The sequence below is a fragment of the Parasteatoda tepidariorum genome, chromosome 4, assembly GCF_043381705.1.
Source record: "Parasteatoda tepidariorum isolate YZ-2023 chromosome 4, CAS_Ptep_4.0, whole genome shotgun sequence".
NCBI classification, from domain to species: Eukaryota; Metazoa; Arthropoda; class Arachnida; order Araneae; family Theridiidae; genus Parasteatoda; species Parasteatoda tepidariorum.
Genome location: NC_092207.1, coordinates 3,033,233 through 3,047,456, shown reverse-complemented (window position 1 = coordinate 3,047,456; position 14,224 = coordinate 3,033,233). Strand labels below are relative to the sequence as shown.

At 27.5% G+C, this 14,224-nt stretch overlaps 1 protein-coding gene across 3 annotated transcripts in view; it reads left to right on the top strand.

Moving 5' to 3' along the window:
* LOC107455735 (protein DENND6A) overlaps window positions 1-14,224 on the top strand; it is a 68,428-nt gene that overhangs the window by 36,295 nt on the left and 17,909 nt on the right. For 2 of the 3 annotated variants that reach the window (XM_043055284.2, XM_016073413.2), the window contains exons 12-16: window positions 181-269; window positions 4,996-5,058; window positions 6,110-6,174; window positions 8,441-8,530; window positions 10,108-10,161. In XM_043055284.2, the coding sequence (XP_042911218.1) occupies window positions 181-269; window positions 4,996-5,058; window positions 6,110-6,174; window positions 8,441-8,530; window positions 10,108-10,161 (361 nt within the window). The remainder of the gene's footprint in view (window positions 1-180; window positions 270-4,995; window positions 5,059-6,109; window positions 6,175-8,440; window positions 8,531-10,107; window positions 10,162-14,224) is intronic. The other variant, XM_043055283.2, reaches the window with a different exon arrangement.

Sequence of the window (14,224 nt, the reverse complement as noted above, 5' to 3'; positions counted from 1 at the left end):
GAATATGCAATAAAACTGGTAAATAACCAAGTATTTTACTTAACGCAACACAATTGATTTAATTTGAAAGAAATGTTATTTGTCAGTTATGCACTACTTGAGAACGGCCAATTAATGTGTAAAAAAATTAATTGCAAAAGAGAAAGCAATGAACCCTAGTATATACAGATTTTATTACAGCCCTCCAGTGATACTCGGAGTAACGAACCCTTTTTTTGCTAAAACATTGCAGCACTGGCCTCACATCATTAGAATAGGAGATCTTCAAAGTATGTGATTTCTTTTCATATCTACATTTTTTATGATGTAAAATTGTAAATTACTGACTGATTAACTCTAAACAGGGTTGCTACTCTACAGGGGAATCACCTAAAATAAGAGGGATGTTTTTCTTTAGAAACTGGAAAAATGCAAGGAATTTTGTTTTTATTAATTTTGTCTTTTAAAAAAATGGTGACCACAGAAACTGCAATCTATGGGATATTTCAGCTATATTAACATTTACTAAAGCATTATTTGTTTTAGGTATGATGTTTTTCCTCTTAATATATTGTGTTCAGATTTGAGTGGCAATCCTGTTGTTTTATTTCATTATCAACATAGATGAGTTTGTCTCCTCTTTCAATCTTTAATTATTGAACACATTGAAAATGTTTTAATGGTGCAAGTTCTAGCAATCATTTCATAGTATGAAATGAACTTCTAAAATGGAGCAGTGAAATAATTTCCACACTATAACATTCTCTTCTTCAAAATCTGTTTTTTCTCCCCCTGCTCCTTTCAGAATTAGAAACACATGAAATACCTTTAAACACTTTATTGGTTAATAAAAGATTACAAAATAACAAAGGATGAATTAAGAAACTAGAGTACCTGCATTTTTAAATGAAGTGTGTAATTTATAACTAATTCTTTACACAATTTTATTGCATAACTAACACTGCAATTATTAAAAACGACAATTCACAAGTATATAAGAACTTGATTTAATCTTGAGGTACCTTATGATGGAGGAAGGTTGGCATTCCCTCCCCCACATATTTTAAAAAAAAACCCTTCTAATATATAATATTTTATACAGTTTTTAATAATCAACAATCGCCAATTCTTAGCAAAGTTTCGACAGCAACCTCTTTAAAAATAACCGATTGATTCCTCCTAAACAGAAATGACAGGAGGTGGAGGTTTTTCAAGCTGAATTTTCATTGGACGAGACCCACCTTTCTTCTTCGCTCATGAGAATTTTTTTGGTTCTGTTATTATTAGTTATATCGTTATTAGTTGTTTCGTTATTATTAGTTTTTCCTCAAATCGTTAACTGTAATAAATTTTTAAGTATTTTTATTTTTAAATTTTTTTTTTTTTTTGAATAAATTTTTAGCTTAAAATTTTTTTATTTTATTTTTCTTATTATATTGTTTTACAGATTTCTGTAATCAGTCGCAGCATTAATTGTTCCGCTAAATATGGTTGAATTATTTTTTTATAATAGAAGAATTCTCTCAAACTCCCACCCTCCGAATGCAAGGTTTTTATCGGCGCGTCTGAGGGTATAAATATTTTTTTGCTGTTAATTAATTGCTGTTCTGAACTTTATTTTATATCGTTTTATTACTTTTTTTTAGATGAAATTTTTTTTTTGTCGTGTGAACTCTTTGTTAACGCATTTTAGGCTATCCCCCCCCCCAAAAATAATTTAGAAATTACGTTATTTGGTGTATTTAAAAATATTTTGTTGTACTTAATATTATTTTCAGACCATTTAAAGAGATCATTTATAATGCACGCTTATTCCACATTAGCCTATATCAAGGATGATCTAGTTTAGCCTTGCCTAAGCAATCTGCGGCCGTAAGCGATCGGATCTGTTAACAGATTTTTTTTTATTATTTAGAAATTAAAAGTTTACTTTATGAAATGTATAAAAAAATTTTTTACTATGCAGATATTCTAAATGATAATTTAAAGGTCTCTTCTATAAGGATGCTGACATGCGTGGCGCTTATGGTAAAATTTTTTCATTTTTATCAATGTACGACACTTGCAACGATATGCCGCTTTCACCAGAAAATACACTTTTACAGCAATATATACAATCAGGCTTCGTTGATTTAAATCAGCTTGATTTAAATCAAATGATTTTTTAAAAAAAATCATTGATTTAAATCAACTGATTTATATCAGTTTTAAAAGCAATATATATATTGATTTTAAAAGATAAAAAACAGTGTTTTAAATTATTGATTCTTTTATTATTTTCTTTTCTTAGTTTTAAAATTTATTGTAAATAAATTGCTGTATTAATTAATTTTAGTTAACGAAATTACTTTCTTTCTTGGTGTGTGTTAAATTCCAACACATTTGAAATTACTTTTTTAAAAATCTTTTGATTCTTGAAATTGAAAGTACAGATTAAAGTACACATTTAATGCTGTCTTATTATAGCCTTGCATAGCTGTAGAAAGTAATTAATAGACATGCATTTCGAAAAAAAAATGCAAATAATCTTAATTAAAATTCTACCTTTTGATTGAAACAGCATGGAATTAAAATCTACATTATATTTCATTGGTGGAAGATGTATATTTCTAAAGCTTGAGGTTATATTAAAAAGAAATTACCCTAATATGCCAAAAATAGAAAAAAAAAAGGCTAATGAATTCAGATATTTTTTCCTGATATAGTGTCATTCTTCCCTTTCAAAGTCTATTTGAGGCAGTAGAGTTATTAACTGGTAACTGGTATTTTTTTCTCATAATATGTTTACAGTATCTTTGACATTATCAGATTTTCTATTAAGAAATTTTGCTAAAAAAAATTCCAATGAGTGCATAGATTTTAAAAAAAAATTTTTTTAGCTTGTCTATTTTGATATAGAATTAAAAATGAATATTTTAATATAAAAATATATAGATTAAATATTTATTTATTTTTTGATGAATGACTACATTTATAAACACAATCTGTTACATTTATTTTGTCATATTAAAAATCAAGAGAAAAAAACAACACAATTTTAAATTAAAATTATGGTTTGCTAATTGAAACTTTAATTTAATAGTTAAAGAGTCTGTCCAAGCCATATTTGCTACTGCTTAGGGTACCTTCACAAATTCATCTTTGGAAATCAACAAAGGAATAACAATAGTTTCTCAAAATACTTTTTTTTAAAAATTTTATTTTTGTGTTTAGTAAGAAATGAATAAATCCATATTTTTGTGTTGATTTTTTAATATTACTTTTAATTTTCACAAATTATGTCTAAATTTTCACAAAATAAATACCTCTCAGAAAAACCTAGACAGACCACTTTCATTAAATTCTCTATTTCATCTAATCTTCAAATTTCAATTAATGCATTTGTTTCAAAATGGTTGCTATGCATTCAAAGCTATGTATTGTATTGAAAAATTATATTAGTAAGTTAGAGCTTCTAAAATATTCTTATAATGTTTTAATATTAATTTAATTTTGATTAAACATTTATAAAGTATTTTTAATCATAAATTAAAGTTCTTACAATGTGTTTGAATAAAAATCAAAAAAATCTGATTTAAATAAAAAAAAATCCGATTTAAATATAAAAAAAATCTGATTTTTTGAAAAAAATGAAAAAAATCACGAAATCTGTATACAATAGCACTAATAAGTATAAGAACTTATAAAACAATAATGTTACGCTGGAGTAAGATAAAATAAATATTTTCTTAGTTTTATGGTTAAAGAGTTTGACTTACATATGCATAATGTATGTATACATCAGAAATTTCTTATACATACATGCATTTATATATGATATGTACTTGCATACATTGTATATACCTACATATAATGCTAGAACGTACATTTTTGTACATGCATATGTACATTTCATATGCATATTTTGACAATGTACATAGATATGTGCATACATAGGAGCATACACTGTATATGTCTATGTATGCATTTTATATACATAAATATGTACATACATCGTATGTATAAACAAAGTTCTTGCGTACAATGCACATATTTATCTACATTCATACTTGAATATACTTGGGTGTATAAATACATGTATATGTACATACATATATTGTCTCAACATGCGTAAATAAAAAGTAATATGCATGTTTACATGTATATTATGTACAAAATTATGTGCATATAATGTATGTACAAATAATGTTTGTGCATACATACAAATATTGTATTTAAATCTGTATATTCATACATATATCTTTTATGCATACGTACAAATATTTCATATACGTATATACCTCTGCATATATATCTTTACATACATACAAACTTACATCCATTGCTCGTACATTAATAAATTATATTTATATGCATACATTCATTCTACATACATAAAAAATATGTTAACACATATATACAAACTAAATGCTTGCATTTTTTGCTCGTTATTCAAGATAAAAAATTAGTCATGACTAATGAATTTATTCATCAATCATTATTCAAAAATTTGCATAATGAGTGATGACTAAATTTGCATGTGAATGATCATTCAGAATAAATTTACTCTGACTATATTAAATCATGAATAAAATTTCTGTGAATGATCACTGGATGAGACCTCAGCAAATTTTTTTACCCTATAAATCCTCTGTTGATCCTTAAACTATAAAGGAATTTTTTTTGTGAATAATACTGCGTATAATAATAGGTGTTAATGGAAAAAGCTTTTTTTGATAAATGAAAAATCATTGATAAACTAGTGTGGAGTCAGTGAACAATTCCATAGTTACGTAATTAAACATTTTGCTAATGTATGAAACGAATTGTTGCTTTCACAAATATTTACTCGGATGTAACGTATGCATATTAACACAGACACTCAAGACATAATTGCGTTTCTCAAATATGAATAACATGCTGCTCGAGCGCTTCTGGTTCCAACAGTTATAGTTTGACAAACAAAATGATTTTAATTGAATCTGTTGTTGATCTAACACAATTTTATTTAGATAATTATTTAGTGAACCTTTCCAGGTGTGCCCAATAAACATAAAATTAAAAGAGGAGGCAACATCAAAGTTTTGGATTCTAAACCAGGTAAAACTCTTTATTGCTTTATATTACTAACTCATAGTCCCACAGATGACTGATCGTAGAGACAAGCGTCACTGTCAGTAAGTGGGTCCTCGTTAAACTGTTCTACAATAAAGGGCTCGACTTTGAGCGCATGTTGTTAGGCTAGCGAAACAGGGGAGTAATCTTCTCTGCAGAAGATCGATGGCACGTCTTCAGATCATCCTCAGAGATTACAAGTTCACTGGTTTTTTTTGTTGCTATTTATTAATTGTTAGCTTGTTATTTACAGCTATTAATTTTTAGTTTTTTTTTACATTCATTTTTATTTTTGTGTGATTCCTTGTTAATTATTAATTGTTAGCTCTTTTTTGTGAGTTATCCTTTGTTAATTTATTTTTATAACTATTAATTGCATTGCTTATTATAATTGTTAGCTTTTATTTCCTTTTGTTAGCTTGCTTTTTTTTAATTAATAATAATTTTAATAGTCATTAAATTTCCTACTTATTTTAACATAAACTTATAATAAACAAAAGAAAAGAACTATAAAGCCATGCGAGGGGAAAAAGATGAAATAAAAACTGCACAATTAGAAAAAGCTGAAATTATTGTCACAAACTAATTTACACAGTGTAATATATATTGTAAATAAACAACTTTTTTATTCTTGGTATCGAAATCGTTAAAAGTGTGCCACGACAAAAGATTGAGAATCACTGATATATTTTATTTATTAAAGATTATTACCTCTAATAGTATTGATATTTTGTTTTTGTATCATTTAATCGTACTTTATTGTTCACTGTGTTATTAAAAGATTAAAAGCATAACTTTTATCAATTAATAATAAAAATTAGTTATTGCAATTGTATTTTCTTTGTCTAGGAAACTAAAATGAAAGTATTCAAACCATAATAATTACTGTTACAAATTTATGATCATATTTAATAACCAACTAATAACTTATTTGAATTTCTTTTTAGTTTTTAGATTTTTATTGCTAGACAATAAGTTAATTGAAATTTTTTTACTTTTTATCTGCTGTCATAAAATGTCATCTTATTTCTTTAAGGTCTGTATACACAGTATAAACCATTTCTGAGCAAAGATAAGGATGTTTTGAAACATATTTTGAAGGTTTGTAATTCTTTACAAAAATTTTTATAATCTGAAATTAATTTAAAACTATCTTTGTTAAAGCATCCTAAAGGGCTTTTCTATAAGAAACTTAAGGAGAAGTCATTGCAGGGAACAATAATACTAGACAGTCTTTTATAATCAAAACAATGTATGTACTTTTATTAACTGATGTTAATTAATTAAGTATGTTATGATGTGAATAAGTAAAATATATAAAGTACACTAAATACACATTTTTCCTTTGGGTAACCCATAAATTACCTTTTTAGAAAAAAACTCTTTTGTAAGCCCAAAAGACATGTCTTTTAAATGCAAAATAAATAATCAGATCAAAAGTAGCTACTCTGAAAATGTAATGAGTATTTTCTATGCAAAATTATCTTTTTTAGTCGAAAAAAACCCAACAATGATAGAAAAACACGTACTGGGGTTGGTGAGCGCATCGATAGTGGAAAAAACGTATTTGTAGTTGCTGACTTTCCTTAAGAACCATATTTGCGTTGATTTCTTTGAAATATAAGATCAATTGCTTCTTTATAGCATTATAATTTTTTTATAGATTAACAAGAAATTGAGCATAGATAAGAACTTAATTAATAATAATTGATCTTGTCAGAAATATAAATTAAAACAAATCCTAATGACTTACTAGATTTTTATTCTTCTTAATTTTTTAGTATTTGACTTTAGATATTTATTTTGCATTTAAAAGGGATATACTGTATTTTAAAAACATTATCATACTACAAAAGAATATCATTAAAATTACAATCATAATGAAACAAAATTGATGTTAATTTTAAATTTCAAGGAAAATAAATAGTTGGAATTAAAAAATAAAACTGTTTTTATAATAAGAATAAATTTGAGCAATTCTTAAATATGTTGATTTTTGTAACTTAACTCTCCTCGTACGGCTCTCGTAATTTGAGCGGGATATTGGTTTCGTCCCCGACTACGGGTCATGTGAAAATCATGGACAAAGAATTTTTCCCCTTGTTTCAATTGTGATCCCGCTATTTTCTCCTGTAGGTTAAAAAAACATGATTTGATGTTTATTTTTTGAAATTTTTTAATCATTATTGATTATGAAAATAGTGATTCGGAGTATTCCATAAATCTGGGCTTTTATTTTTTACTGTTTTATTACAAAATTTCTATAACATTTTACGAGACAAAATGTTTACAAATTATATTATTCTAAAAATAAAAATATTGCATGAATATTTTCACTTGCACACCCTACATGCTGAAATAGCAGGCGCCGTATTATATATTTTTTGAAAAGCTATTAAAATTCTTGTATCATTTTAAAGATGTGAACATATGTAGATAAAGAAAATACTAAATCGCCTCAGGGCCGGAAAGTATAAAAATTGAGCCGTACAGAGTACTTTACTTGAAATTTAACTTGTAGTTGGAATATAAGTATTAAGAAATGTCTTGATTGTAGTTCTAAATTAAAATTTTTTACTCTTTTTATTGGATGGTCTTTTTACCTTTTTACCTACCAAATCAATAAAAAAGAGATTATTCAATCAATTGAGATTGTAGGATTAGCAGCCATTTGTTGACTCTTTATTTATTCTAGTACATGGTTAAAAAGTGCTTATTTTCGACTTTCGTTTTTTAAAAGATGCAATTTTCACTGGGTAAGGGCTTCATTTTCTCTTTTCGAAAATTTTTTTTCTTCTTTACCATGTCAGTTTTCGCCACGTGTTATGCAAAAGTGTGCTTTTCATATCGTTCTATTCAACGTTTTCAAAATTCATTCAACCACAATCTATTTTGGTGTATCGTCGATACGTAGCATAAGAAAGCGACAATCATTTGACATGTTTGATGAAATACTTGCGAGTCCGCATGTGCGTCTACTGAGCTAGGTTCGGTGAGATTATTACTGTCTTGTGTGTAACTCACTGTATATTGCAAGATATTCTCAATTTCAGACTTTACTTTACACCCTCTGATATTGAACCGAAAAAAAAAACCTCTGGATCATTTTGTAATGGCTTATATAAACACAAAAAGAGTTCTTTGTCAGAAACTAAATTTTCAATTTATCATGATTATGAAAATTATTTTGTTCATGTAGTGCAGTACTTAAAAGGTGCTTATGGCTATGCACCCTGATCACACTAAGTGCTTTATCAGAAGGAATCCTTATAAACTGGGAATATTGATTTCTTCACCTCTCACTATGTATGTTGAAGAGCACAGTATAAAGGGACTTAATGATTTTTATATATTGTTTTTATTGTAGGGCATTCAATCTGAGCGGCCTGTAGAAGTACAGAATACTATTTTGAGGCATTACCTTTTAGAATTAACCCAGAGCTTTATCATTCCTTTGGTAAGTTTCTTATATTCCTCCTTTTTTGTTTATTTCTTACAAACTTTTCTTTTTTAAAATTGCTTACTTCTCATTGCACTACCTATAAATTCTTTATTTCTTGTATATATATATATATNTATATATATATTTAAAACATTCTATATTATCCCAAAATATTGAGTAGTTTTAATCAGCTCTTAGGAACATCAGCATTTAAAACCAGATTTTTTAACAGGCTCATTTCTCTTCAGAGAAATTGTTTTTTTAGTGATGTTGTAAATGTTTACATCTTTCAAGAAAATGATGCAGGTTAAAAATTGCAAAAGAAAATGTTTTATGAAAAAAACTTTTAATTTTCAAATACATAATTTAATTTTCAAATACATAATTTAATTTAATTTTGATAAATGAAGAAAAAAATATTTTGATATCTGTATTCTATGAGGATTTTTGTAATTTTGTTGATAAAATTAATATTTGAGGCAAGTTAATTAAGGGGAGTTTTTAATTGTAAAGCATTTTCCTCAAGTACTGCATTCATTTCATAGGGATTTTTGCCCAAAATATAATACACATTGAAAATAAATCTTTAAGACAGGCTCAAGCCGACAGATCATTTCAAAAGTCTATATAAGGAGGTTTTAAAGAGGGACTTGAAAGACTCATCAAGTTAAATATTTAACAATGGAAAGCAGAAATCAATTTGAACAAAGTACAAATTGTATGGAAGTTTCTTATTCTTTAAGTCGAAGTTTAGTTTGTCTAACACATGAAATTTGATAAGTTATTAATTTAAGATTTACTGGGAAAAAGACTTATTCTTAACAATTTGGGATTAAAGTTCTTAAAAGATGGTGGAGATCTATAGGTGGCTTTAAGGTAACAAATTTTAGAAACAAGTGGCTTTGAATGAAATGATTTTCGATAGTGAAAAATTGATCTCGAGTATAAGATAAACATGCAAGGATCTATAGCATTCATTATATTAAGTCTTCTTAATGATATTATGCTTCAGTCTAGTTTGTCTCTCAGCTGACATTTAATAGTTTATGTTTAATAAGTTAAGAAGACAGTTAAAAAAAATATGGAAAAAAAAATCCGTGAATTTTGTTTAATTTTTAAGAAACATACAGGTTGCATAGTGTTTTTGAAAAGTGCTTAAAGTTTCTTATTTTTAATTTATGCTTTTTAAAAGCCTTTAAACGAGGGTTTGTAAAATGTGCTTAACTTTCTATCTTTCAAAATGAGATTTTTTTCTTTGACACATCGATTGTCATCATAAATTACCAAAAAAGCATGATTTTCAAAATTTTCCCTCCAATATTTATCAGAGACTGGTTATTTTATCAAGATTATGTAAAGTCTTAGAAAATGTTTTTGTATTTTGTTGATTGTATGTTTATATATTAAGAACTTTAAACAATAGAAGGAAATAATTTTTATTCCTGCACATATCCTAATTATTTTTTATTTTGGAAAGTGATTGAAAAATATTTTTGGAGTGCTTAAAAAGTGCTTATTTTGTGTTGTATTAGCATTGCATTAGCTGCACCCTCTATTATCATTTGTAAGGTGCTTCTTCTCTTTACTTTTAGGAAAGGTATATGGCAAGTTTAATGCCTCTTTTAAAAAATATATCACCTCATAAAGTAAGTATTTCCACATTCTTCTTCTCAATTTTTATAATTAACTTCTCATTGAAAAACTAAGGGAAAAAAATGCTTTAACTAAGTCAGAGCGAAATTCATCTAAAATCGAAATACTAAAGCCAATATACTTTTAATCGGCCAGATAGTTTCTGAGTAATCAAACTTAAAGAAATAGTCAAGAACTATTTGACTGATTTTATTCAACTTGTGTATTTTGTCCTATAAAATAAATTTTTTTTAATCCTTTAATGGCTGCATAATTTTGAAGAAAACCGTCACATAAAAGCCTATTTTTTCTAAAGAAAATTATACAAAACTAAGTGTACATTCAATATATGTATTCATTTTTATTTTTCAGGGTATCACTAACCAAACTTTCATGAAAATAAGTTACTTCAGAATTGCTGTCAGATCCATTTATGCTCAAATTGAATCTCGTGGTTGTGATTTAAAATAGCAGTTCAATTTGCTCTCTTTGAAGCGTAGGGTTTAGGTTTGGAGGTCTGGCTGGCTATTTTCCAAAAAAGGGTCAACTTCATCCATTAAAATGAACGCCCCTAAAAGAATTCTAAACAATTCAAAGACATGGAGGGGGGAGGGGGAAACCATCCAACACACCTAACATTTGTTCTATTTGTAGGAAAGTATGTCAGGAAAATGTCATAAAAAAGCCTTATTCAAGAAAATAATACGAAACTGTGCACAATATATGTTTTTTTAATTTTTTATTTCCAATGGCAAGGCAAATTACATTTATAAAAACAATGAGCAAGCAAGCAAGCCTCAAGTGTTTTCTAGCTGGGCGGAGTCAGAGCCTCGCATCGACGCAGAGGTTCTCCCAGATTGCATAGTGAGTCAAAAATACCAATTGTATGGAGATATTCAGCCATGTCCCGTAACCAGTCGGAACAATGCCTCGCATCTTGGGCAATCGGGTATATTAGCAAGATCTTCACTACTCCAAGTCTTGGATTTAATCCCATCTTGCACAATATATGTGCAAGATGGGATTAAATCCAAGCACCATCTTGCCCCATCCCATCCATAAATCCCATCTTGCACAATATTTTTAATTTTTGGGATTCACTAACCGACCTTTCATAAAAACCAGTTATTTCAGAATTGCTCTTAGATCTATTAGTACTAAAATTAAAATCTGGTACATGTTCTGACTCCAGTATTAAAAAAATATATATTTTATCACCTAACTCAAACCACATGTAATCACAGAGAGTCTAAGATTACATGAAACGTATCAGATCTGTACATATTTAAAGTTTGAAGTTGAAACTCATTTTCTGATACTGCCCTCTGGTGTAGAGATCATAAACATGATTGTGGGCATAAGAAATAAATTGTTTTAATGCATTACTTCTACTAACCATAAATATCAGAAACCATGTCATTTTGATGAAGGAAAGTTAAAATTAAAGAAATTTTAGACTTCTATAAACAAAAATATCTTTGGATAAATGAATTTTGTAATTGTACGCAAATCTTTTTTTGATATGCTTATAAAATTCTTGAGATATAGAGAAACACTAACAGTATCAACCACTCTCTTGATTAAACTATTTGGACCCTATTTTTTCAGTTCACGGGTGCAAAATCCATCGAAAAAAAGGTGTGCTTATTAAGAGAAAGTATATTTTTGATTTATTATTAAGTGAATTTATGATTTTTTCTACAAATTTTATAATATTAATCTCTGATATGAAGTCCTTCTTGTTAGCATTTTATTTACAGTGGAATGAGACACAATAAACTAATTTAGCAATATTCATAACTGATTTACCTCTTATGATGACAAATAATTAACTTTCAAATGTTCAAATGTTGTCTATTGTTTTATTACCACCACGAGCCGTTTTTAAAGGATAAAAAAAATATTATGGTGTTGGAAAGTAAAATTTAAGTTTTAATTTTGCTGTCATAAGCTTGATACTTAATTACAAATAAATAAATAGAAATTAAATGAAAAATAATAAAATAAAAATATTAAAGCTATAGACAAAAATTTTAATTCCGAAATCCGAAAAATTTTTGAGATGACTTTTGTAGGGTAAAATTTTTGTTACTTTTTGGCTTTTTAAAAATAAACTTTTGCTTTTAAAATATTGTATGAAGTTTTGCAAAGAATAGATTATTAAATACTCATTCTGAAATAATACTTTTAATTATTTCAATACAAGCATATTTCTATACCTTTGGGAGCCACTTTAAAGATATAAATTTATTGATCACTTGTAACAGTTTTCTTTTGCTTAATGAAAACATATCCAAGTTTTTTTTTACATTCTGTATTTGCCATTTTGCAGGTACATTTTTGGAATAAGCAATTAATGCTATATCAAAACATCAAAAAATAAAAAACAAAATCTTGCAAATTGTTAAAATAAATTTAGGATGATTTGTTAAAAAAAGGATGATTCAGGATGATTTGTTAAAAAAATAATATTAAAAAAAAAATACTTTATAATATTGACACTTTTCTTGTTTTCATCTTACACTTAATGAGAAAAGAAAAAGGACTGTCCTGGAAGTTTTACGACTTTTACCAGGAAAACCTGGAAAAATTAGGGAAATTTGAAACCTGAAACTGAGTGGCCACCCTGTATATATATTAATACAGTCGGGAACCGATTATCCGGAACGATCGGGACAATTGTTCAGGCTAATAGGTTCCCTACTGTACCTTAACTGATTTTTCCGGTTTGTCTGAATCGCTACAAAAAGCCGTTTTTTTTATTGTTAAACTCAACTAAAAAAAAAATATATGTTTGGAAATAATCTTAAAAAGAGGAAAAAACGATGAAGTAATACGCTAATGATTATTTCCAAAATGATGGTAAGGTAATCTTTCAAAAGAGAAAGAAAAATCCTAAAATGTTATGAGGAAAAAAAAATTTTTTTTTTTAAAAATGGCGGGAAAATTTAGCGAATCTCGTTCCGGTTTTTTGGTTTTCCGGTTTTCTGGATAACGGATTCTGTACTGTATATATATATTTATATAAAGTCTGTAATATATATATATATACATTATAATGCAAGCTCTCTATGTGCATTATAACTGTGCGACACATCATCATGTGCAACAGTCATTATCAAAGTACAGTAGAGCGCCGATTATCCGAACTGCTCGGGACCGAATGTGGTTCAGATAATTGGAAATTTGTTTAAAATCTAGTTTAAATGATTATTATTTATGCACTAGCTTTCCTTCACACTTTTTCTAGACTTAGGACTAGCAGTACTATCTAAAATAGCTCTGGCGTGTTTAAAAATTTTTTTTCAATTTTTAAATATTTTTTTCAATTTGAAAAAAATACTTTCAATTTGACATTTTTTTTTCAATTTGAATTATTTTTATCATATTTCAGCTTTTTTATAATTTTTTTGTCAATTACTGATTTTACCACATTTTTCTTTTATTTTCCATTGCAAAAGATATCCAGCAAAGACATCTGTTTCAAAGAAGATGCTCTTTTTTGTGCAGCCATATCCCTTATTCTTTTTATGTAAATCAACTCAACTGGATCAACATCATTTTGACGTTCTAGCCAATTCATTGCAATATCTAATGAATTGCATGCTTCTGTATGAGAAGGTCCACTATCTTGAACTTGATCACTTACTTCTTTCCCTGTGGAGTTCTGATTTTGATTCAAAATTTCAGCAACAATTTCATCATCATTTAAAATTTGAAATCCTGAGTTGTTTTCAGTGTCTCGACACCAGTCTTCTATTTCTTCTGCTGTGTAACCTGTCGTCTTTTAACATGAAAGATCTACTGGTTCAGAAACTTCAGTTTCGTTTGTTTTTCTGTTAAGAATATTTTTCCAAGACTTAAGATTCCAAGCACTGTAATCACTAATCATTAACCATAGGTGATAACTACCCATCCCCCAATTGTAGAACTTCCTCACTCGTAAACACCTTTCGCATTCCAACCATTGTAGATTGTCAAAATGAAGCTCGCATTCTTTGATGATAATTTTCAGTTGAAGAGGGCTATAGGAGTATGTAAGTTTAACTGTATACATGTATGTATGGCTACTATAAG